This window comes from Macaca nemestrina, chromosome 15, assembly GCF_043159975.1.
Source record: "Macaca nemestrina isolate mMacNem1 chromosome 15, mMacNem.hap1, whole genome shotgun sequence".
NCBI classification, from domain to species: domain Eukaryota; kingdom Metazoa; phylum Chordata; class Mammalia; order Primates; family Cercopithecidae; genus Macaca; species Macaca nemestrina.
Genome location: NC_092139.1, coordinates 27,975,332 through 27,992,545, shown reverse-complemented (window position 1 = coordinate 27,992,545; position 17,214 = coordinate 27,975,332). Strand labels below are relative to the sequence as shown.

General features: G+C 49.6%; 1 protein-coding gene across 2 annotated transcripts in view; it reads right to left on the bottom strand.

Moving 5' to 3' along the window:
• MTCL2 (microtubule crosslinking factor 2) overlaps positions 1 to 17,214 on the bottom strand; it is a 91,637-nt gene that overhangs the window by 36,883 nt on the left and 37,540 nt on the right. For both annotated transcript variants that reach the window (XM_071079359.1, XM_071079358.1), the window contains exons 4-6: positions 7,454 to 7,516; positions 5,136 to 6,317; positions 2,748 to 2,888 (exon numbers count right to left, since the gene is read on the bottom strand). In XM_071079359.1, coding sequence (XP_070935460.1) covers positions 2,748 to 2,888; positions 5,136 to 6,317; positions 7,454 to 7,516 — 1,386 coding nt within the window. The remainder of the gene's footprint in view (positions 1 to 2,747; positions 2,889 to 5,135; positions 6,318 to 7,453; positions 7,517 to 17,214) is intronic.

Below are 17,214 nucleotides of genomic sequence, written 5' to 3'. Positions count from 1 at the left end.
GAGGTATATCTTCTATATCTGTTTTGCATTAAAAATTTTTGCAGGGCTACATACCGTCTGCTCCCTGGTATCCTCCTTGAACTCAGTGTTCAACAGCACTGGGCAATTGTCACTGCTCAATAAAGAGTGACCAAATGAAACAAATAATTGAATGTGTGCAGGAAATTATTTTTTCTACAGGTAAGCCTATAGAATAGGCCTACTTCCTGGCAGGGCACGGTGGTTCACGCCTGCAATACCAGCACTCTGGGAGGCCGAGACGGGAGGATCACTTGAGCCCCAGAGTTTGAGACCAGCCTCCTGGGCAACATGACAAAACCCTGTCTCTACTAAAAATATGAAAATTAGCTGGGCATGGTGGCATATGCCTATAGTACCACCTAATCAGGAGGGCTGAGGCATGAGATTCATTTGAACTCAGGAAATGGAGGTTACAGTGAGCCAAGATCGTACCACTGCACTCCAGACTGGACGACAGAGCAAGACTCAGTCTAAAAAAAAAAAAAAAAAAAAAAAAAAGAATAGGCCTATTTCCTTTTCTCAGAAAATGAGAACTGAGTTAGGCCGGGCGCGGTGGCTCAAGCCTGTAATCCCAGTACTTTGGGAGGCCGAGGCGGGTGGATCACGAAGTCAGGAGATCGAGACCATCCTGGCTAACATGGTGAAACCGCGTCTCTACTAAAAATACAAAAAAAAATGGCCGGGCGCGGTGGCTCAAGCCTGTAATCCCAGCACTTTGGGAGGCCGAGACGGGCGGATCACGAGGTCAGGAGATCGAGACCATCCTGGCTAACACCGTGAAACCCCGTCTCTACTAAAAAATACAAAAAACAGGCCGGGCGCGGTGGCTCAAGCCTGTAATCCCAGCACTTTGGGAGGCCGAGACGGGCGGATCACGAGGTCAGGAGATCGAGACCATCCTGGCTAACACACTGAAACCCCGTCTCTACTAAAAAATACAAAAAACTAGCCGGGCGAGGTGGCGGGCGCCTGTAGTCCCAGCTACTTAGGAGGCTGAGGCAGGAGAATGGCGTGAACCCGGGAGGCGGAGCTTGCAGTGAGCCGAGATCGCGCCACTGCACTCCAGCCTGGGCGACAGAGCGAGACTCCGTCTCAAAAAAAAAAAAAAAAAAAAAAAAAAAAAAAATACAAAAAACTAGCCGGGCGAGGTGGCGGGCGCCTGTAGTCCCAGCTACTCGGGAGGCTGAGGCAGGAGAATGGCGTAAACCTGGGAGGCGGAGCTTGCAGTGAGCTGAGATCCGGCCACTGCACTCCAGCCCGGGCGACAGAGCGAGACTCCGTCTCAAAAAAAAAAAAAAAAAAACAAAAAAAACTAGCCGGGCATGGTGGCGGGCGCCTGTAGTCCCAGCTACTCGGAGGCTGAGGCAGGAGAATGGCGTAAACCCGGGAGGCGGAGCTTGCAGTGAGCCGAGATCGCGCCACTGCACTCCAGCCTGGGTGACACAGCGAGACTCCGTCTCAAAAAAAAAAAAAAAAAAAGAGAACTGAGTTATCTCAGTTTTTTCTCTTTTTGCCATGGCTTCCAGGAGGCTCACTTAGAGAGTCTGATCCATCAGCTTCAAGTGAGCTTCTCCTTCCTACATAGTCATGGGCTGGCCTTCCTGGGACCACAGAGTTATCTTCCAAGAGATGCTCAGAAAGGTACTCAGGCTGGAAAATACACAGGACTCTGCAAGGTTCAGGGTTTCAGAGATACTCCACCCAGTCCACAGGAGCCTTTTCCTGCTTCAGGCTCATTATGAAAAGCAAGGAGAAGCTCAGTAGGCTTAGAAGGGGCTCAGAACTACCCAGAATTCCCTGAGGATCAAAGAATCCTAGCAATTCGATAGCCACCATTCACTCTAACCCTCCCATGTTACCAACAGGGAAGCTGTGGCCAGAAGGTAGAAACCTGTCCACGGTCACACAGGAACACTGGCAGAACTGAGACTTGAAGTCAGGTCAAGTCTGAATCCCACAGATGTGTCATTATTATCATAATCATCATCCTCCTCCTCATCCTCACCCAATGTGGGCCAGGCCTTAAGCTATGGCTTTTCATGTATTTAATCCTTTCAACAACCCTGTGAGGCACCTTCATTTTACAGGTGAGAAAACTGAGAATCAGAGAGGTAAGATGACTTATCCAAGATCTCACAGCCAGGTAAAGAGTGGATCCACAATTGAAACTCAAACTGCCTGACCATAGAGACTGCTGCCTTCCTGCTACATAAATAAGTAGTTCCATTAAATTACATAAATTGTACTTTGGGAGGCTGAGGCAGGCGGATCACAAGGTCAGTAGATTGAGACCACGGTGAAACCCCGTCTCTACTAAAATTACAAAAAATTAGCCGGGCACGTTGGCGGGTGCCTGTAGTCCCAGCTACTCAGGAGGCTGAGGCAGGAGAATGGCATGATCCCGGGAGGCGGAGCTTGCAGTGAGCCAAGATCGCGCCACTGCACTCCAGTCAGGGGGACAGAGCGAGTTTCCATCTCAAAAACAAACAAACAAAAAATTACATAAATTGTTAAATTCCCAGTGGAATTTAATACAGAAAAAAAAATAATTTATGAAGATGAGTTTATAAGTTTCCTTGGAACAGGCCATGAGAATGTCCCAAACTTCCTTATTTCCCCAAACCCATATCCTCACCAGCTAAGTGATATATGCACCACTCTGCTTTTGACAGGCCTCAGTCACTTTCCTCCTACCCAATCCCCTGCTTGCTCAGGCCTAGACCCACCTCAGAGGCATAGGAATCATTGTCTTCAGCTCGGTAAGGCCTGAAGCTCCGGCTGAGGTCGGGCTTAGAGTCCAAGTCACCAGTGCGGAAGGCCTCTCGGATCCTGGGTTCCCATTCCGGCAGGTCCCTGAAGTCAGGTGGCTGCACCCAGAGGCACAGGCAGAACAAACCAAATATCACCATGGGGAGGGGCCCGAGGGGTGCCAGAAACACCCACCCCAGGCCTCTGCGCTCCCTAAGAGGCTTGAACCACCCATCGGAGGGCTAGGACCCTGGTAGATTCACCTCTGCAACCCAGACCCAGCCCTGGCTGGAGCACTGCTGCCATTCAGTGAATGCTTGCAGAAAGGATGAATGACTAGGTCAGTGGGAAGTGATTTTGTGAATGTGTGTCTTGTGCACAAACCTTCTGAGTCAGCCCCAACTATCCTATCACATGTGTGACCTCTGTTCATCCCTCTTTCAAGAAGAACCAAGAGGGAGATAACAGAGCAATCTATGGGCACATGCCTATAATTCCATCTACAATTTGAGGCTGCAGCAAGCTGTGATCATACCAATGCCCTCCAGCCTGGGAAACAGAGCAGGACTGTTTCTTAAAAAAAAAAAAAAAAAAAAAAAGGCAGTGTGCTTGCTTAAACAAGTAAGATGAAACTGGATCAACAGGTCTTGAGTTAAAGAAATTATGGCACATATCACTGTATAGTTGTTAAAAAGAAAGTGCTAAATCTCGGAAGGGCGCGATGGCTCACACCTGTAATCCCAGCACTTTGGGAGGCCGAGGCGGGTGGATCACCTGAGGTCAGGAGTTCAAGACCAGCCTGGCCAACATCACGAAACCCCGTCTCTACTAAAAACACAAAAATTAGCCAAGTGTGGTGGGACATGCCTGTAATCCCAGCTACTTGGGAGGCTGAGGCAGGAGAATCACTTGAACCTGAGAGGTGGAGGTAGCAGTGAGCTGAGATCGTGCCACTGCACTCCAGCCTGGCTGACAGAGTGAGACTCCGTCTCAAAAAAAAAAAAAAAAAAAAAAGAAGAAAAGAAAGAAAAAAAGAAAAAAAGAAAGCGCTAAGTCACTCTCTTTCCCTGGAAATGAAAAATTCCCTGCCATTGCTCTGAGGATGAAGATCAAATCTCCCCCATGCTCAGTGCAGTCCAGCTTCACATTGTCTCTTCACTCAGCGCCCTGGACACACCACGCTCCTTCCGCCTCTGATCTGAGCTGTGCCTTTGTACAGGCTATTTCCTCTGCTGAAAACCCTGTTCCCCCAGCCATTCATCCCTCTGACCTCTGGTCAGATCAGACGCCCTCCCTCAGCACAGGGTCCAGGTCAAGTTCCTTGTTCATAAAACCATGTACCTTTCCTTCAGATTCCTCTCTCAGTGTCTAATTGCACATTCACTGACGGGATATTTTGGATGACTCTGCCCACTAGATGATAAGGGCAGTGAGAGGGGGAATCATATCTGTTTTTGCTAATCATGACACCTTCAGCAGTGAGCACAAAAAGTGTGTGAACAACAGACAAGCATCATAAATGAACAAACTGATACACTGCGTAAAAAATATAAGGTGTATAGTAACAACAGATATAAAACAATCTGGGTGGAAAAACAAATATATGATACATATGTAGACAATGATTTAGAAGGGCAAGTTGCCAAGGATGAAATATTTTAGATCCACTCCACTAGACACACAAAAATACTGACCATTTAAAATGTGACTATCAGGCCACGCACAGAGGCTCACACCTATAGTCCTAGCACATTGGGAGGCTGAGGCTGGTGGATCACTTGAGCTCAGGAGTTCAAGACCAGCCTGGGCAACATGGCGAGATCCCATCTCTACAAAAAAATTTAAAAATTATGGCCAGGCACAGTGGCTCACGCCTGTAATCCCAGAACTTTGGGAGGCAAAGGTGGGCCGATCACTTAAGGTCAGGAGTTCAAGACCAGCCTGGCCAACATGGTGAAACCCCATCTCTATCAAAAATACAAAAATTAGCCAGGTGTGATAGAGGGCGCCTGTAATCGCGGCTACTTGGGAGGCTAAGGGAGTAGAATCGCTTGAACCTGGGAGTTGAAGGTTACAGTGAGCCGAAATTGCACCACTGCATTCCAGCCTGGCTGACAGAGCAAGACTCCGTCTCAAAACATAAAAAATAAAAATTAGCTGGGTGTGGTGGTGCTCACTTGTAGTCCCAGGTACTCAGGAGGGTGAGGGGTGAGAATGGCTAGAGCCCAGGATATCAAGGCTGCAGTGAGCTGAGACTGCACCACTGCACTTCAGCCTGGCTGGCAGGGAGAGACCCTCTCTCAAGAAAAACAAAACAAAACAAAGGAAAAAAATAAATAATAGGATTTGTGCACGAGACACCTTACCTGAAAGTCTGAGCCAAGGTCTTTTGCCAGAAGAATCTCCTTGGAGAGCCCCTGGGAGCCCAAGGGGGGCAGTGATGAGAAGGACTCCTGCTGCTCCTTGACAGAGTCCCCCAGGACTGCGTCTGCCTTCCGCGTGAAGGCGTTCAGCTCCTGCTGCAGCATGCTCAGACGCACCAGGATGGCATGGATGAGCTTGGTGTCCCTGGGGCCCTCGCTGTTGTCCGGGGCCTCATGCAGCCGGAAGTCAGCACACTCATTGTCCAGACACAGTCGGAGGCTAGCCGAGAAGCCATTGGCATCAGCCACCAGGACATCGATGGCCTTACTGACCAGGGCGGCCTGCTCCCTCAGCCCAGGCAGCGCCTCAGCCTCCCTGGCTCTGCAGAGGCGGGCCGCATGGGACTCGTGTGTCTCGCCCAGGGGAGCAGGCACACACTGGGCAGAGTCCCCGGCCTCGGCGTCCGTCTCCAGCATGGGCCGCGTACTCTGGCAGGAGGCGAGGTCGCAGCGCTGGAGGTTGGAGAGGAGCACGCGGTTCTCGTACTGCAGCTTCTTGACCTTGCCGCTGAGTTCGCCGATCTGCAGCTTGGCGGCCGCCAGCTCCTCCTGCGAAGGTTCGCTGAGCACGGAGCAACTGTCCTCCGACAGCGCCACGTCCAGCTCGTGCTCCGAGCGGAACTTGGCCAGCTCGTTCAGCAGCAGCTTGTTCTGGTCCTCAAGCTCGGCAGAAGAGCGCCGCAGCAGCTCAGCCTCCTCTTCCACGAACTGCAGGTGTCGCCGCAGCTCTGCCAAGCTCTCCCCGCACTCGCTGCCACCCAGCGCGGAGAAGGCCAGGCGTGCCTCAGGACCCCCACAGCCACCTCCGTGATCCTTCATGTCGTCCATCTCAGCCCGCAGGCCTCGGTTCTCCACCTCCAGCTCGACAATGCGGCGGCTCAGCAGATTGGCTTCCTCCTCCACCAGCTTCAGGTGCACCTTCAGCTCGGTCTCCCGCGAGTGGGGGGCATCCGCCAGCTCCTCGGCTGACAGCGCACTGTCCAGGTCCCCATAGAGCGAGCGGTACTTCAGCAGCTCCTCCTTCATGCTGTCGTTCTCCTTGGCAAGCTTAGTGAGCTTCTTGCACATGAGGGCCGACTCCTCCTTTGCAAAGTGCAGCTGGCACTTCAGGTCTGCACTGTCCTCCTGGGGCCACGGAGACAGACACAACCCAGGAAGGTTAGTGCTGGGAGGCTCAGTACCAGCCACGGCATTTTGGGGAGCACTAACTATATGCTGGGAACACAGGGTTGAATCAGACACAGCCACACCCTCAAGGAAGTAAGGGTCCCGGGGAGATGCAGAGGGGTAGACGTTGAAATGACAGCAAGGATGGGGCACCACACATAGCCTGGGAGTCCAGGAGCAGGTGACATATTGATGAGCAACTGCTGCTACTACAGCTTCATCAGTAAAATGCGGCAGTAACATTACCTCCCTCCTAGAGCCACAGAGGGGATTAAATGAGCTAAGGATGAAAAGGGCCTGGCATTCTGACAATCCCAGACTACTAGGAGCTAACGGTATGTGGCCTTTGCTGCATATAGTAGTACTTTATCCAATTCTTCCAATTGAACCCCAAGACAGGGATAGATAGGGAATGGAGCCCAGAAACTCAAAATGACTCACCCCAATCACATGGCAGTCAAGTGGCAGAGCCAAGATTCAAGCCTCAGTCTCCAACTCTAGACCTTTGGATTTGACTGTAGTGCTGCTTGCTAAGTTCCTGGCTGGGGTGGGGAGTGAGTATCTAAGCATCTAAGAACCATGGGCTCAGGATGTGGTTTTGGGAAATAAAGTGGGCAGTGAAACTAAGAAAATGAGCAAGGGGGCCGGGCGCAGTGGCTCACAACTGTAATCCCAGCACTTTGGGAGGCCGAGGCACGTACATTGCTTGAGGCCAGGAGTTCAAGATCAGCCTGGCCAGCATGGTGAAACCCTATCTCTACTAAAAATACAAAAATTAGCCAGATGTGGTGGTGCACACCTGTAGTCCCAGCTACTTGTAGTCCCAGCTAACTTTTCAGGCTGAGGCATGAAAATTGCTTGAACCTGGGAGGTAGAGGTTGCAGTGAGCCGAGATTGTGCCACTGCACTGCAGCCTGGGCAAGAGAGTGAGACTCTGTCTCAAAAAAAAAAAAAAAAAAAAAAAAAGAGAAAGAAAAAAAGAAAAGAAAATGAGCAAGGGGAGGACAGGGCAGAATCTGGGATCCCCAGGCCACTTAAGAGTCAGGCTCAGGTCTTCAGAATAAAACCTTCCTACGGGGGCTGCTGGGAATTACCTGCACTGAAGGCTTCTTATCGGCCTTCCCCAGGGAGCGGGTTCCTCTTTTCTTCAAGGAATGCTGAAGGGAGAATTAAAAAAAAAAAAAAGTCAGGACTGAAAGCTCATAGGGTGATGCACATGCAGACAGCTGTCACAGTGCCCAGGGTCCAGGGAGGGCCCCAGTCCCCAGGCCACCCCACCCTGACGGCACTGACTGTTGAGTAAGAGGAGCCCTCCAGATTACCCAGTGAGCAGCAATGGGAGACAGGCCAGAAGCACTGGAGATGATTCTGAAAACACCTGCTCAGGGCTCCTCCCCTATAGCCCACTCCCATGTGTGACCCAGCTGGTCTTGGCTAAGACTTGGAAAGCTGTGTTTCTGTTCTTGCTTGTCTTTCATGAAAGGATTTCCTGAGCACCTATCATGCGCCAGGTAGGTAGGTGTACAGAACACAGCAGTGAACCATGGAGGATGTTGCGGTGCTTTGCCCAGATTCCCCTTCGGAACTGAGACACTCATTCTCAGAGCTGAGACTTCAAAGCTGAGTACCCCTCCCAGCGGCAGCCACTGGCTGAGGGGAACCACCTTGTCCAAGGGCAGGTGCCATCCGTGGATGGAGCCCACATCCAGGGACGGGTCCATAACCCCTTGCCTCAGCTCTACAGGGAGGGCCATCCTAGCTCCGGAGCTCCCCATGGGATCTACCGGGATCACTGGCGTAATTCAGCTTCCAGCTCTGCCTCACTCCCTGGGGTGTTGTTCCCCAAGAGACTCTTCCATAAAGCTCAGTAGGCAAATCTCCACCTCAGAGAAAATCCTGTCCTCATGAAACTGACATCTAGTGGGAACTTTAATTTAGAATGAATACTAATGGATAAAATGAAAATGAGGGCTAGATGTGGTAGCTCATGCCTGTAATCCAACACTTTGGGAGGCCAAGACAGGAGGATTCCTGAGGCCAAGAGTTCGAGACCAGCCTGGGCAACACAGCAAGACGCTGTCTCAAAAAACAAATCCAGAAGCTAGCCAGGCATAGTGACTCATGCCTGTAATCCCAGTACTTTGGGAGGCTGAGGTGAGAGGACTGCTTGCGTTGAGGAGTTTGAGACCAGCCTGGGCAACACAGCAGGACTCTGCCTCAAAAAAATAAGATGTTTAAAATCCAGAAGCAAGGCCGGGCACGGTGGCTCAAGCCTGTAATCCCAGCACTTTGGGAGGCCGAGACGGGCGGATCACAAGGTCAGGAGATCGAGACCATCCTGGCTAATCCGGTGAAACCCCGTCTCTACTAAAAAATACAAAAAACTAGCTGGGCGAGGTGGCGGGCGCCTGTAGTCCCAGCTACTCGGGAGGCTGAGGCAGGGGAATGACGTAAACCCGGGAGGCGGAGCTTGCAGTGAGCTGAGATCCGGCCACTGCACTCCAGCCTGGGCGACAGAGTGAGACTCCGTCTCAAAAAAAAAAAAAAAAAAAAAAAAAAAAAAAACCCAGAAGCAATAGAGGAAAATATAGATACATTTGATTACACAAGCAAATTCTGCATGGAAATAAAAACACCCTAAGAAAAGTAAAAATATAAATGACAAACTCTGAAAAAATATCTGTAATGTATAACACCAACAAAGGGTTGATATCCTAAATATGGAAAGAGTTTCACAAACAGAGCATTAAAAAGGTCACCAGACCTGTAGGAAAATAGGCTAGAGATATGAAAAAACAGTTCTCAGGAAAAGAAAGGCAAATGGATCATGGCACATGAAGATATCAAGGCACAAGAAGATATTCAACCCCGCTCCTGTTAGATAAATGCAAATTAAAATTACACTGAGATACCGTTTCTCACCTATCAGATTGGCAAAAATCCAAATATCTGAAGACATAGTCTATTGGTGAAGCTATGGAGAAACAAAAAGGTTCATAAATTGCTGGCAAGAATGCCAAATGGCACAAGCCCTACAGAGGGAATTGGAGGAAATGTTACAATAACAATTACTGAAGTTTCTCAATGTTTAAAGAAGTCATTCAATTAGATGCACGATTCCATTGAGCGCTTCCTCCCAAGAGAGGAGGGGTGATTCATGGTGGCGGTGGATGTATAAAACCATGCTTACAGGTTGTTTTGACTTTTCAAGGTGGGCTGGTATATTTCTGAAAATGGTCCCAGGTGATTTGGATACGTGCTTGCTCCCATCCCCGCCTCTCACACCCCATCCCTGAAAGTGACAGCCACTGATCTAATCCGAGTCCTATTTTTCTGAAACCAAGAGAGAGGGGCAGGGACTTGTCCAAGGTCTCACAGCACACCCACAGCTCACCTGGGACCAGTTCTTGACATAGCTCTTAATCAAATTCCAAAGAGTTGGTAGGAAAAAATGTGCCTTCGCTGATGAGGGCCAGAGTGTAGCTAGCACAGTGGTTCTCAACCTGGTACACATGAGAATTACTTAAAAAAAAAAAAAATACTGGTGGTCTGGGGTAGGTCTGAGACATCAGTATTTTTTAAATGCTTTCAGGTGATTCTGAAATGCAGGTCGGATCCACTGTGCCAGGCAAGGAGAGCTCCAGATGGACCCTTAAGTACAGAGTATCTGAGAGCCCAATCAAATCCTAAAGAGACCTTTTGAAATGCAAATGAGGCAGGAAGGCAGAGGCTGATATTTCAGACGCTGGGTGCCAAGAGCCAGGAGCCAGTATTTGAGAAGTGCTGACCTGGGAGCTTTCAAAAGCTGGAAGGGAAGGGGATGAAACAGGGCTATGGGTCAGAAAAGGAGTCCTTCCACAAGAGCCAGGAGGCAGCAGACAAATGCAGCCAGTGGGGCCCTGGACAGGGCACACAGAAGCAGACCCTGTGGCGAGTGCAAGGTGGGGGCTCTGGGCTCAGACCGTCAGGCTATGGAAGGATCTGGGCCCGCCTATTACAAGCTGAGTGGGAAGGGCTGTGGCCTCAGCTGGGAGTTGAACCCTGGGGCCCTTGGGACGCTGAGTTTATGATCCCTGGGTGAACCCCTTCCTCTCCCTGAAATTCCATTTTCTCATTTATAACATTGGACCATGGATTAGGTGACCAGAGCCACGCCAAGGACTGCAGGCTCCCTGGAGGAAGGAAGTGAAGCGACAGAGAGGAGAACCAGGGGTCTCCACAGGTACCAAGGGGTCAGGCATCACATGTGAATGAATGAGATCACCTAAAAGCCATTCATAGGACTGAGCGATCATGAGATTCACTGACATGGGAAAGTCTCCCAGACACTCTGTTAAGGGAAAGAAGTAACCAGCAAAACAAAACCTATAACCCAAATATGTCCACTAACTTTAGAATGGATAAAAAAACATGTGGTCTATCCACACAACAGAATATTTACTCAGCCACAGAAAGAAGAAAGAGGCTGGGTGCGGTGGCTCATGCCTGTAATCCCAGCACTTTGGGAGGCTGAGGCGGGCGGATCACCTGAGATCAGGAGTTTGAGACCAGCCTGGCCAACATAGTGAAAATGCGTCTCTACTAAAAATACAAAAAATTAGCTGGGAGTGGTGGCAGACTAGCAACATGGAGAAACCCCATCTCTACGAAAAATACAAAATCAGCCAGGCATGGTGGCGCATGCCTGTAATCGCAGCTACTTGGGAGGCGGAGGTTGCAGTGAGCCGAGAGCGTGCCATTGCACTCCAGCCTGGGCAACAAGAATGAAACTCCGTTTCAAAAAAAAAAAAAAAAAAAAAGAAAGAAAGAAAGAAAGAAATGGCTGGGTGTGGTGGCTCACACCTGTAATTCCAGCACTTGCGGAGGCCAATGCGGGTGGATCACCTGAGGCCAGGAGTTTGAGACCAGCCTGGCCAACATAGTGAAAATGCATCTCTACTAAAAATACAAAAAATTAGCTGGGAGTGGTGGCAGGCGCCTGTAATCCCAGCTACTAGGGAAACTGAGGCAGGACACTTGGTTGAACCCGTGAGGCAGTGGTTGCAGTGAGCTGAGAGCACACCACTGCACTCCAGTCTGGGCAACAGAGCAAGACTCTGTCTCAAAAAAAAAAAAAAAAGAGTTTCAAAATCTATAGAACTCTGCATTGAATGAGACTAGAGAAAGGCCTGGAAAGATACAAAGCAAACTGCTGATGCTGGGTCCGGCTGAGGAGTCAAACTGAAGACTTTCTTCTTTAATGTACGGGTTTTATTATTTCTATTATTTTTGAATAGATAACAAAGTCACATGGTTCAACATTCAAAAAGTACATAAAAGAATACAGTGAACCCAGTCACCCAGTTATCCTGCCCAAGGCAACCAACATAACCAGAGTGCTGCAGCTTGTCCTTAGAGGTATGCTAGGTATGCATCTGTGTGCTTTTCTAATGATATTTTTGCTTCACTGAGTTTGTATTACTTTTTTAGATTAAAAAAATGCATATTGTGGCCAGACGCGGTGGCTCACACCTATAATCCCAGCACTTTGGGAGGCCGAGGCAGGTGGATCACCTGAAGTTGGGAGTTCAAGACCAGCCTAACCAACATGGAGAAACCCTGTCTCTACTAAAAATACAAAAAAAAATTAGCCAGGCATGGTGGTGCATGCCTGTAATCCCAGCTACTTGGGAGGCTGAGGCAGGAGAATCGCTTGAACCCAGGAGGCAGAGGTGGCAGTGAGCTGAGATTGCACCATTGCACTCTAGCCTGGGCAACAAGAGCGAAACTCCGTCTCAAAAACAAAAATAAAAACAAAAACAAAACAAACAAAATGCATATTCTTAGCTGGGTGTTGTGGCACGTGCCTGTAGTCCTAGCTACTCGGGAGGCTGAGGTGGAAGGATCACTTGAGTCTGGGAGGCAGAGGTTACACTGGGCCAAGATCACATCCCTGCACTCCAGCCTGGGCAATAGAGCCAGACCTTGTCTCCAAAAAAGAAAAAAAGCATATTCACATTTACATTTAAATACACATATATGTATACATAGAAAAACTTATTGGAAGTATATGCACCTCTCCATCCACACAGAAATTCCCTATGGCTTATTTGAATCTTCTAATCTTTTTCTGCTTGCTAAGTATATACTAACTACCTATTGTGGGGAAGGGAAAAGTCATTATAAAAGGTTTTTAAAATATACTTTCCCCAAGAAGTCACCGCACACCTTTCCAGCAGGCAGAGAAAAGGTGTGAATGAGCTGAGTGGCTTGAATCTCACTAGAAAGCAGGGCAGTGGGCAGAGGAGACGAGTTCCACCCTTTTCTGGTGGGACCTGACACTTCCCCCACCTTACCTAAGCCATGTGGGTTCCCACACAGCCCTGCCATTCTGGAGGGAACACAAGGCGGGCTCAGAGTGCACAAAGACCTTCCTCCCCTCTGCAGGGGCTGGCCAGGCGGCTGGGGGGCTGCCACCCCTCAAGAAAGCCAGGGCCTGTCAGAGCCCCTTTGTGGAGCCCCCAGGGATGAAGTCAGTCTCTGCCCAAGAGGCAGATGTTCTGGCTCTGGGCCTTGAGAGGGTGGGACAGGGCAGGGTGGTGCCTGGACACCAGCAGGAATGCAGTTGCAAAGCCTGGGGACATGCCCAGCCCTGAGGACAAACTGTGGCCTGGCATGCAACAGGGGCTTCCCCACTCGCCAGCAACTCACAAGGCTGTCTTTGAGCAGCCAGGGTGGTGCCTCCAAGCATCCCTGGTCTACAGGCTTCTAGGAGAAGCCTGAGCTATGTTCTCCCTTGTCTTTCCTTCAGCCCAGGAGAGAGCTCCTGAGCACAGCTCTGGAGGGGCCTCTACACTCAAACACCTTCCTGCGCCACTTCAGCCAAGAAACAAAGGCCAACCTTCCAAGGAACAAAATGAACCTTCTGCCAAAACAGCGAGGCAGATTTTCACCAAATCTGGAGGAGGAGATGTTTGGAAAGGTCTCAATGAAAGCACAGACTGTGCTTCAGGTACAAAATTTACTCTTGATTCTTTTTTTTTTTTTTTTTTTTGAGACAGGGTCTCACTCTGTCGCCTAGGCTGGAGTACCACGGCATGATCTCGGCTCACTGCAACCTCTGCCTCACAGGTTCAAGCAATTGTCATGCCTCAGCCTCCTGACCAGCTGAGACTACAGGCGTGCACCACCACATCTGGCTACTTTTTTGTATTTTTTGTAGGAATTGGATGTCACCATGTTGCCCAGGCTGGTCTGCCCTGAACCCAAGTGATCCACCCGCCTCGACCTCCCAAAGCGTTGGGATTACAGATGTAAGCCACTGTGCCTGGCCTACTCTAGATTCTAGAAGGAAACCAGGGTTGGGGGTGCACCTCAAAGATTTAGGCTCATTCTTCCTCCAGAATGGCTGATATGGCCACACAGAGAGGCCATGTGACTCTTGGTTAGGGAGAGATCATTTGGGGAAGAAAACAAAGAGTGGTTTAAACATTGGCCCCAAATCAAATGTCACAAGGACAGATGGAGCCAACTGCACGTGAAGACTGGCAACGTAGCTGCTCCTTTCCCGGGCAACTGGCAGCTCTAGACAGAGAGCTCCTTGCCAGAGGCAGCAGAAATGTATTTATTCAACTAAGGCAAATGCTTCTCCAGACCCGCAGCCCTCACGGTGGTTGTGGCAGTAACGAAAATAATAAGTCCTTAGTCTGTGTTAAGCACTTTACTTGCTTGTCTTGTTTAATTTTCACAAACACCTCTGAGAAGTAGGGATAATATTCCAATTTTATAAATAAACAAACTGGGCTGGGTACGATGGCTCATGCCTGTAATCCCAGAACTTTGGAAGCTGAGGTGGGCAGATCACTTGAGTCCAGGAGTTTGAGACCAGCCTGGGCAACATAGCGAGAGACGCTATATCTCTTTAAAAATTACAAAATTAGCCAGGTGTGGTGGCGTGCGCCTATAGTCCCAGCAACTTGGGATGGTGAAGCAGGAGGATCTCTTGAGCCCGGAAGTTTGAGGCTGCAACAAGCCATGATCATGCCACTACACTCTAGCCTGAGTGACACAGCAAGACTCTTGTCTCCCCCAATAATAATAATAAAATAAATAAACAAACTAAGCACTAGAGCAGTTATATCATTTCCCCAAAGGTTACAGTCACTTGCGAGTAAGTGCCAAAGCCGGAAAAAACGTAGAACCAGGCTTTGAACTATCAGCCCCTTCCTAGCCCACCAGGTAGGAAATCTGGATGAGAAGGCTGTGCCAGCGAGGGAAGCAGTCACTGGAGTGGGCAGCCTCTTCCAGGATTCTGAAGACACCTGAGGGTCCTAGGAAAGCAAGCGTGGGGCAAGGAGTGTAGGGGCAACACCAGAAAAGTCAGTGTGAGTTTGGGAGATGTGGAGTCCTGGGTTTGAATCCCATCTTTGTCTTTCCCCAGTTGAGTCTACATCCTGCGGTTCTACTCCCTGGATCTACACAAGAGAACACACACAGAATCTCAGAAACGTGCACATGAGTGTTCCCAGCAGCATTATTCATAGTAGCCAAAGCAACCCAGATAAATGGACAAATCTAATGTGGTTATATACCCACACAATGGATGATTACTCAGCCATAAAGAGGAATGAGGTCCTGCTACATTCTTCAACATGGATGGATAAACCTTGAAAACCTGATGCTAAGTAAAAGAAGCCAGTCACCAAAGACTCCATTTGGATGAAGCATCCAGAACAGGCAAATCCAGAGACACAAAGCGGACGAGTGGTTGCTGGGGGAAAGAGGGAAAGGGGGCGTGGGGAGTGACTGTTCACAGGCATGAGGTTACTTTTTGGGGTCATGGAAATGTTCTGGAAGTAGATAATGGTGACACTACACAACATCATGAATATAATAAAAATCACTGAATTATACACTGTTTTGTTGTTTTTATTTTTATTATTATTTTTTCAGACAGGGTCTTGCGCTGTCACCCAGACTGGAGTACACTGGCGTGATCTCGGCTCACTGAAACCTCCGTTTCCCAAGCTCAAGTAATTCTCCCACCTCAGCCTCTTGAGTAGCTGGAACCATAGGCTTGTGCCATCATGCCAGCTAATTTTTAAACTGTTTGTAGAGATGGGGGTCTTACTATATTGCCCAGGCTGGTCTCAAACTCCTGGGCTCAAGCAATCATCCTGCCTCGGCCTCCCAAAGTGCTATGCCTGGTCTGAATTGCACGCTTTTTTTTTTTTTTGAGACAGAGTCTCGCTCTGTTGCCCAGGCTGGAGTGCAATGATGGGATGTTGGCTCACTGCAACTTCCAGCTCCCAGGTTCAAGCAATTCTTCTCCTATCTCAACCTCCCAGGTAGCTGGGATTACAGGCGCCCACCACCACACCCATCTAATTTTTGTATTTTTAGTACAGATGGGGTTTCATCATGTTGGTCAGGCTGGTCTTGAACTCCTGACCTCAGGTGATCTGCCCACCTCGGCCTCCCAAAGTGCTGGGATTATAGTCGTGAGCCACCGCGCCCAGCCTGAACTGAGTACTTTTAAATGGTGAATTGTATGATATGGGAATTAAATCATGATTTTAAAATTGCCCACAAACAGTGGCACCTATAAAATAAGACAAGCACACCGTGTCTGTGGGAAGGCGGTTGGAGGGTTAAATGTGCTGGTGTGGTCAAGGCTTGTGTGGTGCCTGGCACAGAGTGAGGGCTCAGACACAGCAGCTATATCATAATAAATCACGTCAACACTCGTATTGGCTTTCTGCCTAAAACACAAGGAGGGGTGTGACACTGGAAGAGGGGTAGCTGGGCAACAGTGCCACCGCAGCCCTCGGCTGGGGCCTGCCACCTCCCTTCTCTCTAGCAGAGAGCTGTCTCCATGGCAACCACATCAGCTCAGGCCAGGGGCTCCTGTTCCCAGCCGGGTGACAGCACCACCTCGGCAGCCTGTCAGGATGGCAACGGCAGATCGTGATGATGGGACTGAGGCTCTGGCAGAAGAATTGCTCAGGGACCCTCGTCTCCATAGAAACCATGTCAGGAAAGAGAGGGAGGAGGGAAAGGATAAACAGCAAATAATAAACACAGGCTCCCGCCTTCTGCGCACAAGCCTGAGACACCACAGGGCAAGTGAGGAGAGCTAGACCAGCCTCACTGACAGCAGCCGCAGAGGGATGTGAACCAGTGTTTCTTGAGCACCTACTCTGTACCAGGCACCACAAAGAGCTCTTTACAAGTCTGACCTCTTTTAAAATTTCACAAATAAATTCCAAATACTTTCTTTTCTTTTTTTGAGATGAAGTCTCGCTCCGTCGCCCAGGCTGGAGTGCAGGGGCGCAATCTAGGCTCACTGCAAGCTCCGCCTCCCGGGTTCACACCATTCTCCTGCCTCAGCCTCCTGAGTAGCTGGAACTACAGGCGCCCGCCACCATGTCTGACTAATTTTTTTGTATTTTTAGTAGAGACGGGGTTTCACCGTGTTAGCCAGGATAGTCTTGATCTCCTGATCTCATGATCCGCCGGCCTCGGCCTCCCAAAGTGCTGGTCTTTTCTGTTCTGTTCTGTTTTCCTCCCTCTCCCTCTCCCTCTCGATGCAGGGTCTCACTCTATAGCCCAGGCCAGAGTCCAGGGGTGTCACCATAGCTCACTGAAGCCTCAACCTCTTGGGCTCAAGCAATCCTCCCACCTCAACCTCCCTAGTAGCTGGGACTACAGGCATGCACCACCATGCCTGGCTAAATTTTGTATTTTTTATAGAGATGGGGTTTTGCCATGTTGCTCAGGTTGGTCTTGAACTCCTGGTCCCAACCAATCTGCCCACCTCTGCCTCCCAGAAGGCTGGGATTACAGCATGAGCCATCATACCCAGCTTCATTCCTTT